General features: G+C 35.6%; 1 protein-coding gene across 3 annotated transcripts in view; it reads left to right on the top strand.

Annotated features, from left to right (window-relative positions):
• Spf45 (splicing factor 45) overlaps positions 1-16,244 on the top strand; it is a 164,004-nt gene that overhangs the window by 62,719 nt on the left and 85,041 nt on the right. For all 3 annotated transcript variants that reach the window (XM_067091746.1, XM_067091744.1, XM_067091745.1), the window contains one exon: positions 7,917-7,998. In XM_067091746.1, the coding sequence (XP_066947847.1) occupies positions 7,917-7,998 (82 nt within the window). The remainder of the gene's footprint in view (positions 1-7,916; positions 7,999-16,244) is intronic.

Below are 16,244 nucleotides of genomic sequence, written 5' to 3'. Positions count from 1 at the left end.
TGAAATTGCGCACATTTCCATATATAAAACTTTATGTAACAACTAATATAAAACAGTGCAAACATTACGACAACGTGACGAAAGAATTTCTGGCGCGGACGTAAGGAAAAAGTTTTTTTCAAAAATTCACCATAAATCGAAATATTGTGCTAGAGACTTCCAATTGGTTGCAAAATGAAGGTATATAATTGAATATTACTAGAATGTAAGATTTTTAGCTTACAATTGCGTTTTTTTACCATTTCGGTCGAGTCAAAGTTGACCGGTTGAAATTTTGGCAGTTATCGTGATTTATATGAAAATATTTCAAAACTGATAAAAGCTACAACCATGAGTTATTTTCTGTTGTATTGTACATGAAATTGCGCACATTTTCATATATAAAACTTTATGTAACGGCTAATATAGGACAGTGCAAAAATTACGACAAAATGACGAAAAGAATTTCTGAAATTTTTGGCGAGTTACCACATGGCGTAAGAAAAAGTTTTTTCAAAAAATTCACCATAAATCAAAATATTGTGCTAGAGACTTCCAATTTGTTGCAAAATGAAGGTACATGATTGAATATTACTAGAATGTAAGAGTTTTAGCTTACAATTTCGTTTTTCGACCATTTCGGTCGACTCAAAGTTGACCGAAGGTTGAAATTTTTTGTAGTCGACGTACGGTACGGCCACTTGGCACCCAACAGACAATTTTAGTCAACGTATGATACGTCCAGTAGGCGTTTAAGGGTTAAGGGGTGGTTTAAAACAAGTTTTCAGAGCTAAAATGAATATTTATAGAAACGTATCACTATAAAATTTTCCAGGTCCATCCCCTTGACCCAACTCTGTGTCAGTAAGTCAAACAGCACTTGGAACGATTTTAACCTCAATGAGGAGTGCCTTAGATGAGCAGTTAACAAGGTGGAGCTTTTTTCGCTGCCTTTAAGCTTATCTGGAAACTGAGCTGGCACACATTTAAGGCTATCTTACAGTGATGGGTTCATAGTAAATCATTTAAAATAAGTATTGCAGTAATCTCTCTTGTATCTGTAATAATAGTGCCAAGGCCCTGCTAGACAGGGAAAATGAAAACTCTGCAGATGTAAAATGGCATCTCACCCATACTGTCCCGCCTTGTCAATACCACATAGTGGCATACATGAAGTATGCTTATACTGTAAACCAAAAACAACCCTCTTTAGTCTGCTGATACTTATAAACATGGGATACATTGTACAGTACTGTACACACAACAAAATCTAAACTGTGCAGGATACTGTATATAAAATATACAAAAATATTAACATTGAAACACTCTCTCTCTCTCTCTCTCTCTCTCTCTCTCTCTCTCTCTCTCTCTCTCTCTCTCTCTTGTAATAAGCCAAAACTGTATATGTAAGCTATACTTGAATAGTCTTTTTATTTTTTCTAAAGAATAGCCCAGAGACAGAGAGAGAGAGAAAGACAAGCCTATGCACATAATGTACATATACACATGCTGATTTTATAACGAACAAGTAGCTGCCATTTTGTGCTGATTTTGGTACTTCCAAACTAAAAATAATTTAAACATTTCATTCAAATGTGTCTGCAAGTTTGCAGGGCTTTTTAAAGATGCGTTATAGCAATATAGTTAAATTTTATTTTTTATGACAAACAAAAATACAGGTTGACCATCACTAATCCGGCGTCACTGGGACCTGGAGGGTGCCGGATTAGCCATTTTGCCGGATTAGCCATTTATTAGGCTAGAATACATGAAACCCAGCAGCTAAGCACCTCATCTTAGAATTAAAATATCCCATAAATCAGTACAAGTTGGTTAATAAAGAAAAGACAGTTATCAAATACAGGTAGTGCTCGAATTACGATATTTCGAGTTTACGTTGGGGTTAGCAATTAATACCGATACGAAAATATTTAGGAAATATTTTTAGATTTCGCACAGACGCAGGCAGCGAGAGAGACCAACTTACAATAGACCAACTTCTTTTCCTCCATCTCTTTATTCCATCTGCGAGTTAAAAAAGTAAAAGAGAATGATAAAAGTATTGTCAGTAACGTTATACTCTTGCGTAAATGCATACAGCCATAAACAACCGAACGGGAAACTGTTGTTTTGCCACTAATCGTATCGGATAACAACTGTTTTGCTTGTATTTCAACTATCGTACGGTCAAACAATTACTGTCGTTATGTTACAAATGACGTTAAGTACTGTACAATAGGACTGATATATTTTTTACACTACACCCTTATTCACTTTGGAGAAAAGATTGGCAAGGAAATATACTGCTTCAGTAACTTTAAGCTGCAAGTTGTAGCTGAAGCTGAGAAAACAATGTTCATGCTGCTAATGACTATAAATTATCGTGCATTGGCAACATGGATGAAACTCGACCGTAAATAAAATTGGAGAGAATGTATTTTAAAACTACTGGGCATGAAAGAATACAAATTACTGCTGTTTTCACGCTGATAAAAGATAAATACGTAAAGCTCTTATTATGATGAAATCAAGAGAAAATAGCGAACGGCATCTTGATTTTTTTTACACAAAACAAACATGCCCCCAAAACAGCCAGCCGCGATTCCCGCGAACGTCATATATTAACGAAAAAAATAGCTATATTAATTTCACAACGAGACGTATTTAAGTTATATTTCGACTTAAAAACACTTCGTATAACAAAAAATATCCTTGTCCCAAATAAAGAAAGTATCTATATTCATTTACGCTTACTAGAAGCAAGAAAAGCGCACTGAACTGAGTTAAAGGCGGCGAAATAAACACCGCGTTATCAATTCCAAAACAAAACATTGATCACAATTTATAATACAAAAGCAATATGAGAATATACGCAGTTGGATACAGTGCAGTAGTAAAGCATAACTTTTTAAAAGATCCATGAAAAAGATGCACATTCGTTATGTTGGTGTTTGTATAATGCTGTTAATATGTGAATAGAGTTCAGTATAATGTAGGCTAGGCTACCGTATATATAGCCTATACGATATACCTTAGCGTAGGCCAAAAGACAATAATAAATGTAAAAAATGGAACAGCAAAAGCATGCTTGCGTTTACAAACACCTCCAGTTTGTCAGTGCAGCACACAGCGCCACCAAATCGAAGCGGCCGGCGAGCAAGTTAGCGCAGCGACCCGGGAAATTTGAAAATTTGTGCGGAAACGTTAGAAATAAGTCTAGCCGAAATTTGTGCCAGATTACTGATTGTTCCGGACTACTGATTGCCGGATTAGTGATGGTCAACCTGCATATGAAATCTTTACACCATCTGAAACAGATAAGCTACTGGAGCTCAGGCTATCATAAATCATTGTTTGAAACTTGGTAAATATGTAATGCACTATATTTTTGATGAACGCTTACATTTATCATGTACTGCATATATAGTTCATACTTTGAATATAAGCAACTTACAGAAACAAAGTGACACATGCCAAGAGATAGATGAAAAATTGAAACTTATTACCTTAGATTGTATGGACGTACAATTCCTATTGCACCCAAACATGTTCTAATTGAATAATTACAAAAAGTGAACAGTAGCTAAATTCCATACCTATTATTTTGCTTGTGTCTCACAGACAGGCAGTATCTTCAAGTAATTTTTTCTGTCCACAAACATATTAATGTCTGTCTATTTAATAACCCAGTAGTGAAATGGCCCTGGAGAGTTTTGATGATGCTTTTCGCTTGTGAACTATTTAAGGTTGTGTGTATTTAGCATTATGATTTTTCTTGTTTTTTGTCATTTTATCCAGTAAAAATTATGATAAAACATCAAGAAATAAAAAATAAAAAATGGTAGGGGAGAGAGGGAAGGTGTATGTGTTACAGGTATGTGGGGGAATTGATTAGTCCTGTGACAAATGCTTCTTTTGCATTGTGTATGATAAGTTATTATCATTTAGTAAAATTTTATTAATATAATTGTATTCATCAGTAAACATTGCATTACCTGTTTAACCAAGGTCTCAACTAATGATGTTTGATTGCGTAAGGTGATCCATGATGCATTTTGGACAAGGATTCATAAATTTTTATATACCATACCATATAAATACACTGCAAGCGTGTACTCTAGCTTACCTCAGCTTGATGCATACGTGTACATATAAACATGCACACTTACTTGGTGTACTAATGCACATGTGCACAGACAGAGACACTGATAGACAGGAAAAGATTCAACACAACACGGGTAGGCAGTTTATACTGGTATTTATTTCATAATCTATACAGGGTTCAAGTTTTTCAACTGGTATTTCAACTTCGGAGAAGCTTATTTAATATTAGAATCAATGAATGTGAATAAACTAAACAGTGTATTTTTACCAGTCACAAAAACTCAAGAAGTCAAATGCCAGCGTACCCCTCCCAACCCATCCCACGTGTCCATTCCCCCCCACCCCCCTAACCTGTGCCCCAGAAGCAGTATTGTTAACACCTCTTTCTGCCTGCACAGCATTGCCAACCACTCCTTTCCTATTCCACCTGGCCTTCCCAACACCTCTCACCCTCAGAAACTACTTGATCTCCTTCCCTTCCCCTAATAACCCTTGTCAACCTGTTTATGCTTGTAAGCAGCATTACCAACACTTCTTTATGCCCACAAAGTGTTGCCAACCATCAGAGTACGGTCTGTGTAATTTTTCTGAATTGTATATATTTTATACATATCTTGGGTGCTGGGATGCCTGTTGTATGCAGGTAATGTCGAGTTATAGATAAAGGTGAATGCAGATAATCAAGGAACTACATACTTTAAAAATGTTTATTCACAAGACACTTTCCCTCCTAAGCAATTATCCAAGCTACTGTGAATTAACCCTTAAACGCCGAGCCTCTATTTACAAAAACGTCTCCTGTATGCCGGCGGCGTTCGGGAGTTAGTGCCGCGAAAAAATTTTTTTCAAAAATCACAGCACGCTTAGTTTTTAAGATTAAGAGTTCATTTGTGGCTCCTTTTTTTGTCATTGCCTGAAGTTTAGTATGCAACCATCAGAATGAAAAAAATATTATCATATATAAATATTGAAATATATGACAGTGCAAAAAAAAATTTTCATATATAATTTTATACAAATCGCGCTGTGAGCAAAACGGTTAAAGCTAACGGATTATTTTTTTTTTCTTTGTATTGTACACTAAATTGCGATGATTTTGGTATATAACAAATTGTAAAACGATCAAAGCAACACAGAGAAAATATTATCACAATATGATGCATGAATCCGTAATGCGCGGACGTAAAAAAATGTTTTTTTCAAAAATTCACCATAAATCGAAATATTGTGCTAGAGACTTCCCGTTTGTTTAAAGATAAAGCTAATTGATTGAATATTACTAGACTGTAAGTGTTTTAGCTTATAATTGCAGTTTTCGACCATTTCGTCGAAAGTTAAAGTTGACCGGGTCAAATTTTTCTATTTATCGTAATTTATATGAAAATATTTCAAAACTGATAAAAGCTACAACCATGAGTTATTTTCTGTTGTATTCTACATGAAATTGCACACATTTTCATATATAAAAGTTTATGTAACGACTAATATAAAACGGTGCAAACATTACGACAACGTGATTTAAAGAATTTCTGAGATGTTCGGCCGAGTTACCGAACTGGACGTAAGGAAAATGTTTTTAAAAAATTCACCATAAATCGAAATATTGTGCTAGAGACTTCCAATTTATTGCAAAATAAAGGTAAATGATTGAATATTACTAGAATGTAAGAGTTTTAGCTTACAATTGCGTTTTTCTACCATTTTGGTCGAGTTAAAGTTGACCGAAGGTTGAAATTTTGGCAGTTATCGTGATTTATATGAAAATATTTCAAAACTGATAAAAGCTACAACCATGAGTTATTTTCTGTTGTATTCTACATGAAATTGTGCACATTTCCATATATAAAACTTTATGTAACGACTAATATAAAACGGTGCAAACATTACGACAACGTGACGAAAGAATTTCTGGCTCGGACGTAAGGAAAAAGTTTTTTTCAAAAATTCATCATAAATCAAAATATTGTGCTAGAGACTTCCAATTGATTGCGAAATGAAGGTAAATGATTGAATATTACTAGAATGTAAGAGTTTTAGCTTACAATTGCGTTTTTTTACCATTTCGGTCGAGTCAAAGTTGACCGAAGGTTGAAATTTTGGCAGTTATCGAGATTTATATGAAAATATTTCCAAACTGATAAAAGCTACAACCATGGGTTGTATTTTGTTGTATTTTACATGAAATTGCGCACATTTTCATATATAAAACTTTACGTAACGGCCAATATAAAACAGTGCAAAAATTACGACAAAATGACGAAAGAATTTCTGAAATTTTCGGCCGAAAGTTACCAAAGAGACGTAAGGAAAAAAGTTTTTTCAAAAATTCACCATAAATCGAAATATTGTGCTAGAGACTTCCAATTTGTTGCAAAATAAAGGTAAATGATTGAATATTACTAGAATGTAAGAGTTTTAGCTTACAATTGCGTTTTTCGACCATTTCAGTCAAGTCAATTTGACCGAAGGTTGAAATTTTTTGTAGTCGACGTACGGTACGTCCACTTGGCACCCAACATACAATTTTAATCGACGTATGATACGTCCAGTAGGCGTTTAAGGGTTAATGGGTGTTGTTTTAAAACAATTCATTTTATGTTTTTTTACAGAGTTGTTAGTTTGTCAAGAACCCTCCTTCCAATCCTTCCATCTCTTGGCAAGCCCACACAACACCGGGGGAATAGTTTACTACCTAAGGGGTTGCTTGGTGTCCCAGATGTATGGCTGGATGGCTGGAAGTTTTTTTCTAAATTCTCTATATCTGATGAGCACTGATTGCGCTAGAGTGATTGTTGTCAAGTGATGGGTTTTTTAGTATAAATATAAATTTAGTGTTTAAAATTGCATGTTTCCTGAGATACTAATTCATTCTGGACACAAGTAATTTCAAGAGCTTATGACATTATTTCACAATTCCAAGCATCAGTTTAAAGATAATAGATGAGGAAATTAGGGCTGTGTTCACATCCTTGACCTTTAAAAGAAAATGGAAGTCAGTCCCTCTGTGTATATTTGAGGTTCTCATCAATTTCTAGATTTTTATCTTGGGACTTGACCTGTGAATTAATATGTCTTGGCTACGGGGGAAGGGCAGGTGTATCAGGCTTATCTCCCCATCCTCATAATACATATTCCATTTCTTCATGGCATAGTATTTTGGAGCAACAGGCTTCTTTGCTTTTTGATCCAGTAAGTGAACCATATTTAATTGACCATCCCAACTCATGACCTTACTAGCAAGGCACCAGTCACTTGAATTCCAAAAGTTTGCAGGTTTCAATGGGTTTTGTTCAGCTTGTAGAGTAGCAAAAAGCCATCCCACCTTTAATAAATTGTTACTCAGGTTGTAATAAAGTATGGTTTTATAGTAACAAATAAAAGTTTTTAAAAATCAATCTAGATTTTTTAATACAAACCCATTACCGTCACGGAAAATGCCCCCTCTTTATCCATTTCTTTTGCATTAAAGCCACATAAGACAAGAATGACTCTTAACTGCCAACAAGGGTACTGTAGAGCCTAGGTGCACTGTCAGCTCTTGTTCCTTTTTGGTGTGTGTCTGAGGATTGTGCTACACACAACTGCTATATTAAAGGGATAGGTTGTGTTTAAAAAAGAATGTTTTTCAAAAATTTGTGTTTCATGAATATAAACAATGGAGGGTAGGCTTGCTTGCTAATTTCTAGTAGTAAATGAAGTATTATAGATTAATTAGTTTGGCACTAATGGCCTAACAAGGAAAGTTATGGCTGTTGTATGAAATAAAAACTGTTTCAGAAAGTGTCCAGTTTTGTAAACAACTCTAAATTTGTGTCCTTAATTTCAATTTTCAGATATGAGGGAAAGAAGAGACCGTGAAGAAGAAGAAAAAAGAAAAAAGGAAAGGGATGATAGAGACAGAAAAAGAAGAGACAGGTAGGATTTTTTATTTTTTTATTAAAAGGTCTTCTGAAAGAAAAGTTGGATGTTAACTTTCATGCCATCATGTGGTTTTTTCCAAAGATTTTTAACTGTTAAGCATGCAAGTTGATTTGGAACATATTCCCCTCATGTATTCTAATATAAACAAACAATAGTTCTTTGTTCCTGCACGAATACAAACCTTCAGTCTTTACATAGGGTTTTGCTGGTGAATGCAAACTGGAATGGCCGTCAACTTTCAAACAAAGTCGTTGGCTACCAACAGTAGGGGGGAAGCCCTGCCCACTCGTCAGTCTGCACTCTGCTTTTGGGTGCCATTGTGTGAAGAATGCCCAACTGCCGGTGTGCTTTTTTTTTTTTACATTTTTAAGTGATTTGTGTTTGTGATATAATTATATAAAAACCCCTCAATCACTTGAGCCTTTTGAAGATGAAACGGCTGAGTTAGGCAATGTCCAGGGAAGGACTGACGGTGTATTTGGTTTCTCTCTTTTTTGAGGTTGATCCTCATTTATTATCATATATGTCACACTGTGACAACTGAGTGTCTTTTATTATTATTATTATTTATTAGGTGAATGGTAATAATGAACTTGATAATCACTCTTAGGTTCGAGGGGCTTGCCGGTATCTGCTCTGACCATGCCAGGGGATGACTTAAGAGGCACAGTGTCTGCTAATTGTATAGGAATTCTTGTACTCCCTTGGTAACCTCTCATGTAGTATCAGGATTGAGTTCCCAGTTACTGCTGTACACATCATCTGTGAGTAATGTTCTCCTCTACATGCTGTTTCCAAAGACACACAGCAAATTCAAGAAGAGGAGAAGGAAGTTGTCATTGTTGTCTTCGTTTTTTCATCTTTATCATTGAGTGCTGTTGCCTTCTCCCCCCTCTCCTTCTTCTAAGCTGGCAAGCAGAAGAGGAGGAAGGTTGTCTAGTGCTCCTGTTGCCTTGCACATGGGTGCAACTGCCACTGGGGTTATCCAGAACCCCGGTATACCTGTACCTACCCCATTAGCTTGCCTACCCGGACCACCAGTACTGATCTACCAGTACCAGGCCTAGCCTTTCATTAGCAGTACCGTGGCACTTCTGCCGCTGTTGCCGAGCATTAGGTGCAGCCGCTACCCGGGGTTGTTCGGACCCCCGTTTTACTACCAGCACCGGCCCAAATAGGCTTCCTACTCAGGCCTTCAGTATAGTACTGCTGCTCCAATTGCCAAGCATGTGGGTGCAGCTGCTATGCAGGGTTCTTTGGACCCCATGGTACCAGCACCAGCCCCAGCCCTGGTAGGCTTCCTACCTAGGCCTTCAGTATTGCTGCTCCCGTTGCTGAGCGCAATGGTGCAGCCGCTACCCGGGCTTCTTTGGACCACCAAGGTACCGGCACCGGCCCTGGTAGGCTTCCTACCAGGGCCCTCAGTACAGTCAACCCCTGCCTATTTGCAGTTCGGGATTTGCGCTGCACCTATTCGCGGATTTTTCTGCGGAATTTATCCCCAAATTATTTGCGAAAAGTTATGTTATTTGTGGATTTTTTCATTGAGAAATATTCACTAATTACCAAACATATTTTCCTGTTATTTTTGTTACTAAATACATTTTTTGTGGTAAAAAAACTATTTACTAATTTTCAAATAATATTAACATAAACACAGCAAAATATTGATAAAACTTATTTTTTTTTAATGCATATTAAATATTTAGATTCTATACAGTATTTAACTCGATTTGTGAATTCCCAGTGTTTCCCCTATGTACTGTAAAAAGAAAATGGGACTGCTTCAATACTGTATGAGAGAAAATGGATGTTCCTGGATGTAGGGGTAACTTGAATAGTTTTCACACTTGTAAGCCATATATTTTTAAGAGTAATCTTGTAAGATGACTTTGAAATCAGTCATACCCTGAACTTACACGAGGTCAGGTTCCAGAACCCCTCGCGCAGGGTGAATTTTCGCATAAGTTTGGCACGATCTCTAAAAATGCAAATAAATGCTTATTTCTAAAGTTTAAACACTAAATATGACCCTAAACATGCTCCCAAAATTATTAAGTTAACTTTTAAATTAAATTAATGTTACTGTAATTTCATTTAAAAGTTAGCTTAATACATTACCCTTAAAAAAGAAATAAGTGGTTGACATAAAAATAGAGTTGGAAGAGAATTTCTCTCTCTCTCTCTCTCTCTCTCTCTCTCTCTCTCTCTCTCTCTCTCTCTCTCTCTCTCTCTCTCTCTCTCTCCCTTCCGACATATCTATTTTTAGAAGTCTTCCCAACCTCTTTTTAATAACTTCTTTATTCTACGTCTCTTTCTCTTTGTTCTGAAATGCTTTTTCATGAACAAACAGTGTTTTTTATTTTGACTAAAATACAACTCTTAGTTATTATGTCTCTGTGTTGTAGGACGTATTTGCCACACTAGCGCATTTACACTTCGTAGACGGTACAGGTAAAATTAGATCGATTTAAACTATCTACTGTACAGGTAAAGACGTACAGAGAAATAATAAGTTGTAAAAATGTGTGAACGCTAGCCATGAACGACAGAGAGAGAGAGAGAGAGAGAGAGAGAGAGAGGTTGTCCTTCCTTATGAGAGCGAAATTATTTATCAATTATTACGGAGACTGAGAGAATAACCCAAGAGAGAGGGGGAGAGAGAGAGATATTGTCCTTACATGAAGTATCAAGTTAAATTATTTATGAATTATTACGGAGACAGAGAGAAGAGACAGAGAGAATAACATGGGAGAAAGAGAGAGAGAAGATGGAAATTCATTATTAAACTAACTTTTAAATGAAATTAAAGTTACTGTAATTTCATTTAAAAGTTACCTTAAAAAAAGAAATAAATGGTAAACATAAGAATATAGGAGTGTGTGAAGATTATTATACTACAGTATTTCTCTCTCCCCCCATTTCACCGATCTATATTTAGAAGTCTTCTCAACCTCATTTTTAAAAAGTTCTTTATTCTGTCTCTTTCTCTTTGTTCTGAAATGCTCTATGTCCCTTATGTTTTAGAACGGCGTATTTACAGTTTGTAAACGGTACGGGTAAAATTAGATCAATTTAAAATCGTGCTGTACAGTTAAAGAAATTTCGAGTAAGTTTGGCATGGTCTTTAAAAAGGCTAATAAATGTTTATTTCCAGAGTTTAAGTACTAAATATAACCCTAATCATGCTCCCAAAGTATTAAGCTAACTTTTAAATGAACTAAAGTTAGTGAAATTTTATTTAAAATTTAGCTTATTACCCTTAAAAAAGGAATACAGTAAATGGTTGACATAAAAATTAAGTACCGCACAGTTTCATAATAGCGCATTTACAGTAGGTGCATACGTATACTAATGTTACCCCTAATTCATGGGATGCCGTTTTCTTTGTCACTTAGAGTAAAAGCCGTTTTCTTTGCGTCACTAGGCAAAATGTCATGTGTCAGTCAACAAAAGTACAATTCCATAAAATATCGAAAACATGTACATAATGTTTGTAGAAGGTAGTATAGTACAGGTAAAGTTCAATCAATTTAAAATTATATACTGTACAGGTAATGACGTACAGAGCGCTAACTACGAATGAGAGAGAGAGAGAGGGAGAGATACTGTAATAAAGTAACTGTACTGCTTTTGTATCGTATTTATGTGCAAATATATAAATACAAATTTTCCACTCTGATTTTACACCTAAAAACACGAAAACTTAAAAATTAAACACACTTTCTACAGGGGTATCATCTTTGAAAAATGCAGTAACTAAGGGTATCACATCTTGTAAAAGTACACCAACTGAACGTGCTGTAATTACATGCACATACATATTGCACCAGCACTTTTCTCCGAGGTGAACAGAGTAATTTTCAAAGAATGTCACTTATACAACTCTTAGTTACATCTCTGATATTACATTAAGGAATTCATTTTATCAAATGAGCGCGACCGAACAACCTCATCTCAAGGTCATGTAAAGTCCTTGTGACAGACTTTGCAAATGGACTTAATACTTGTATGATATTTATGTACAGAAATATAAATATAAATTTTCCATATCGATTTTACAGTTAAAAGCATGAAAACTTATAAATGTACTTCAAACATTAAACAAGCATTTTCTGCAGGGGTATCATCTTTGAAAAGTGCAGTAACTTTGCAAATGGCTATCACATCTTGTAAAAGTACACTAAGTGAATGTGCTGAAATTACCTTTGCATCATATTTATGCATGTACAAAAATAAAAATAATACATTTTCGATACAGATTTTACACATGAAAGCATTAAATGCATTTTTCATAGAGATTTTGCACATTAAAATGTGAAATGCATTTTTCATACAGATTTTACACATAAATGCATGAAATGCATTTTTCATACAGATTTTACACATAAAAGAATGAAATGCATTTTTCATACAGATTTTACACATAAAAGAATGAAATGCATTTTTCATACAGATTTTACACATAAAAGCATGAAAACTTGTAAATTACTTCAAAAATTAAACACCCACTTCTGCAGGGTTTCTCGAGAATTTCGTGTGTCTGTGAAAAAATCGCGTATGCCCATTAGTTAGGTTCCAGTGAAAAGTTCGTGTGTGTGTGAATTCGCGCAACTCGAATCGTGTAAGATCGAAGTATTACTGTACGCAGGTTGACTAAGTACGAACAAGAGAGAGAGAGATAGATAGATAGATAGATATAACAGTTGTCCATACTTAAGAGAGTGAAATTTTTTATGAATTATTACGGACACAGAGAGAGAGAGAGAATTACAAGAAACCTTTGACCACTGGTCAGCAACGCTCCCCCTTCTTGTCATGTTAAATGGCATGTCTGACAGCTTTTGCCTTCGACCTTCTTACAAAAGATGAGGGGAAGAATTTGTTTGCTTAAAATAATACCAATTTTGTAATTACAGTTGTTATTATTATTATTATTATTATTATTATTATTATTATTATTATTATTAATATTTGAAAATTAGTACTCATTATTAGGAAAAAAGTTTATCATACAAAACAAATAAACATACTTGTAGACATGCACCATAAATATTCTCTCATCTCAGTAAAAGAGAGAGAGAGAGAGAGAGAGAGATATTATTACTTTTAATATTTAATGTTATTTAACCCTTTAACGCCAACTGGACGTATTTTATGTCGACGAAAATTGTCTGTCGGGTGCCAAGTGGACGTAAAATACATCGACTAGAAAAAGTATTTTTAAATATTCGCGGAAAAATACTTATAGGCCTTGAGGGATGCTGGGAGTTCACGGATCACGCTGTTGTTTTGTTTACAAGCGTGATCCAGCTGCGCATGCGCGAATTTCTTTCTTCTCCCACTAGAAAGCATCAGCAACGCATCTCAGAAATTCTTTCGTCACTTTATCGTAATTTTTGCACCATTTATATTAGCCATTACATAAAGTTTTATATATGAAAATGTGTGCAATTTCATGTAGAATACAACAAAAACAACCCATGGTTGTAGCTTTTATAAGTTTTGAAATATTTTCACAGAAATCACGATGTGCCAAAATTTCAACCTTCGGTCAACTTTGACTCGACCGAAATGGTTGGAAAATGCAATTGTAAGCTAAACCTCTTATATTCTAGTAATATTCAATCATTTACCTTCATTTTGCAACAAATTGGAAGTCTCTAGCACAATATTTCAATTTATGGTGAATTTTTGAAAAAAACTTTTTCCCTACGTCCGCGCAGTAACTCTGCCGAAAATCTCAGAAATTCTTTCGTCACTTTGTCGTAATGTTTGCACCGTTTTATATTAGCCATTACATAAAGTTTTATATATGAAAATGTGTGTAATTTCATGTAAAATACAACAAAAATAACTCATGGTTGTAGCTTTTATCAGTTTTGAAATATTTTCATATAAATCATGATAAATAGAAAAAATTCTACCTTCGGTCAACTTTAACTCAACCGAAATGGTCGAAAACTGCAATTGTAAGCTAAAACACTTACAGTCTAGTAATATTCAATCAATTACCTTCATTTTACAACAAACGGGAAGTCTCTAGCACAATATTTCGATTTATGGTGAATTTTTGAAAAAAACTTTTTTTTACGTCTGCACGTTACGAATTCATGCATCATTTTGTGATAATATTTTCTCTGTGTTGCTTTGATCATTTTACAATTTGTTATACACCAAAATCATCGCAATTTAGTGTACAATACAACGAAAAAAAAAACTCATTAGCTTTAACCATTGTGCTCACAGCACGATTTGTATACAATTATATACAAAAGTTTTTTCGCGCTGTCATATATTTCAATATTTATATATGTGATAATGATATTTTTTTTTCATTTCTGATGGTTGCATACTAAACTTCAGGCAATGACAAAAAAAGGAGCCAAAAATTAACTCTTAATCTTAAAAACTAAGCATGCTGTGATTTTTTGAAAAAAACTTTTTTTCCACTTCGGCGCTAACTCCCGAACGCCGCCGGCATACGGCAGACACTTTTGTAAATAGAGGCTTGGCGTTTAAGGGTTAATTGATATCGGCATCAATGTCCCGATTGTCACGATGCCAGATAACTCAAAATCATTCATTCATTCATTATTGGAAAATGAATCATAGCCAACCTTGCATTCTTAGAGTTGGAATATTGACCACATTGAGGTTTCTTCCATGCACAAACTTCTAGCAAAGAGTTAATGATGTGCAGCATGCCTAATTTTTTCTCTGACTTCTAGAATTTTGAATGTCATAGAATATATTGGCATTTACTGATTTTACTTCTGTTATACAATGTCAAATAAGTTAGTACTATTTCAATAAAGGAAGTGTAAGATAAAGTTGATTAAACATATCAGTCTTCTTTAAAGTTGATTAAACTTATCTGATGGCTTGTCAATTTCTTTATCATCCTCTTAACAGACCATTACCTTATGTATGCGTTTCCTTTCCCAAAATTTTCTGATGTTTTTAATGCTGCACTAAAGTTAAGAGAATATTAAAAAAATGTTGATACACATCACTTTTATGGCTCGCATAATTCTTTATCATGAATTATGCCAGTCGGTAAGTAGTTTTATATAACAAGATATGTATAGTGGTATCATGAAACAGTTATGTATCTCAATTGTAACTTCATTTATTAAACCAAAAAATCTTTTGTTAATGTGGCTACACATCAGCTGATGAATGTAAACAAACCCTAGTTCGTGGTAAACAGTTTTCCTATTAAGAATTACCTTTATGCTACTGTAAGATGTATTAGCTCATGAACCTGCTAGCAGCGCCTAAGCGCCGCCCATATAAGTGACGTCATTGTCACGAGCTATCTGTACTTCCGTCTTCCGCTGTGAGTCAGTTGTAATGAAGATACGAAACCATGATGAGTATCATTTCCTGATCCTGCCTAGCATTAGACCCAACATAGCGCAGTGAATGAAGAAATAGGACCTACAGCCATATCCATAGTACAGCATGGCACCACCGCCGAGACGACCCTCGTTTGCATCCCCCAGGGGCAGAATTGCAAGGACAGGAAGTTCAGGAACTGGCGTCAGGATATCGCCGGCTTCAATGCTGCAGGCTCAACACGTGTTACAAACCCAGCAACAGGCCATCCAGAACCTTCAGGCTGAGATAACAGCGTTGTCACTCCGGGGGCAGCAATGTCCCCAACCAAGGATCCCTTCATCAGCAGCTCCAGAAAAGTGCGAGGCTGAGGTGTCCCCTGCAGCCTTCAGGTCTTGGAAACGGTCAATGGAGTGTTGGTTGCAGCTATGCAAGGTGAAGCCCTAACGAGGCTGTTCATCACATAAGGCTACATTGTGTCCCGATATTGCAACGTGCACTTGATTCTAGATATACCGACGCGCAGTGGAGTGCCCTCTCTACTGAAGGGGCATTCAATGCAGTTAAGCAATTAGTGATAAAAGCTTCTAATCAAGCAGTGCAGTGGCTAGAGTTTTTTGATTTGGCCCAAGAGCCTAGTGAGTCCTTTAATGATTTTTTTATTAAGTGTACGCAAAAGGCTACCGATTGTGCATTCACTTGTCCTAATTGTAATCATGATTTATCTGAATATATGCTATTGCGTAAGCTCATGGTAGGCCTAAGTGATAAAGTGCTAAAAAGGCAAGTATTTCAGTCGTGTAATGATATTCGTGATATCGACTCCCTCAGAGTCATGTGCAGTGCGTTTGAGGCCGCGACGTGATCGACGCCCTTCGTAATAGGGCATGGCCTAGCAG

This window comes from Macrobrachium rosenbergii, chromosome 48 (genome assembly GCF_040412425.1).
Source record: "Macrobrachium rosenbergii isolate ZJJX-2024 chromosome 48, ASM4041242v1, whole genome shotgun sequence".
NCBI lineage: Eukaryota > Metazoa > Arthropoda > Malacostraca > Decapoda > Palaemonidae > Macrobrachium > Macrobrachium rosenbergii.
This window is presented reverse-complemented; position numbering and strand designations above follow the sequence as displayed.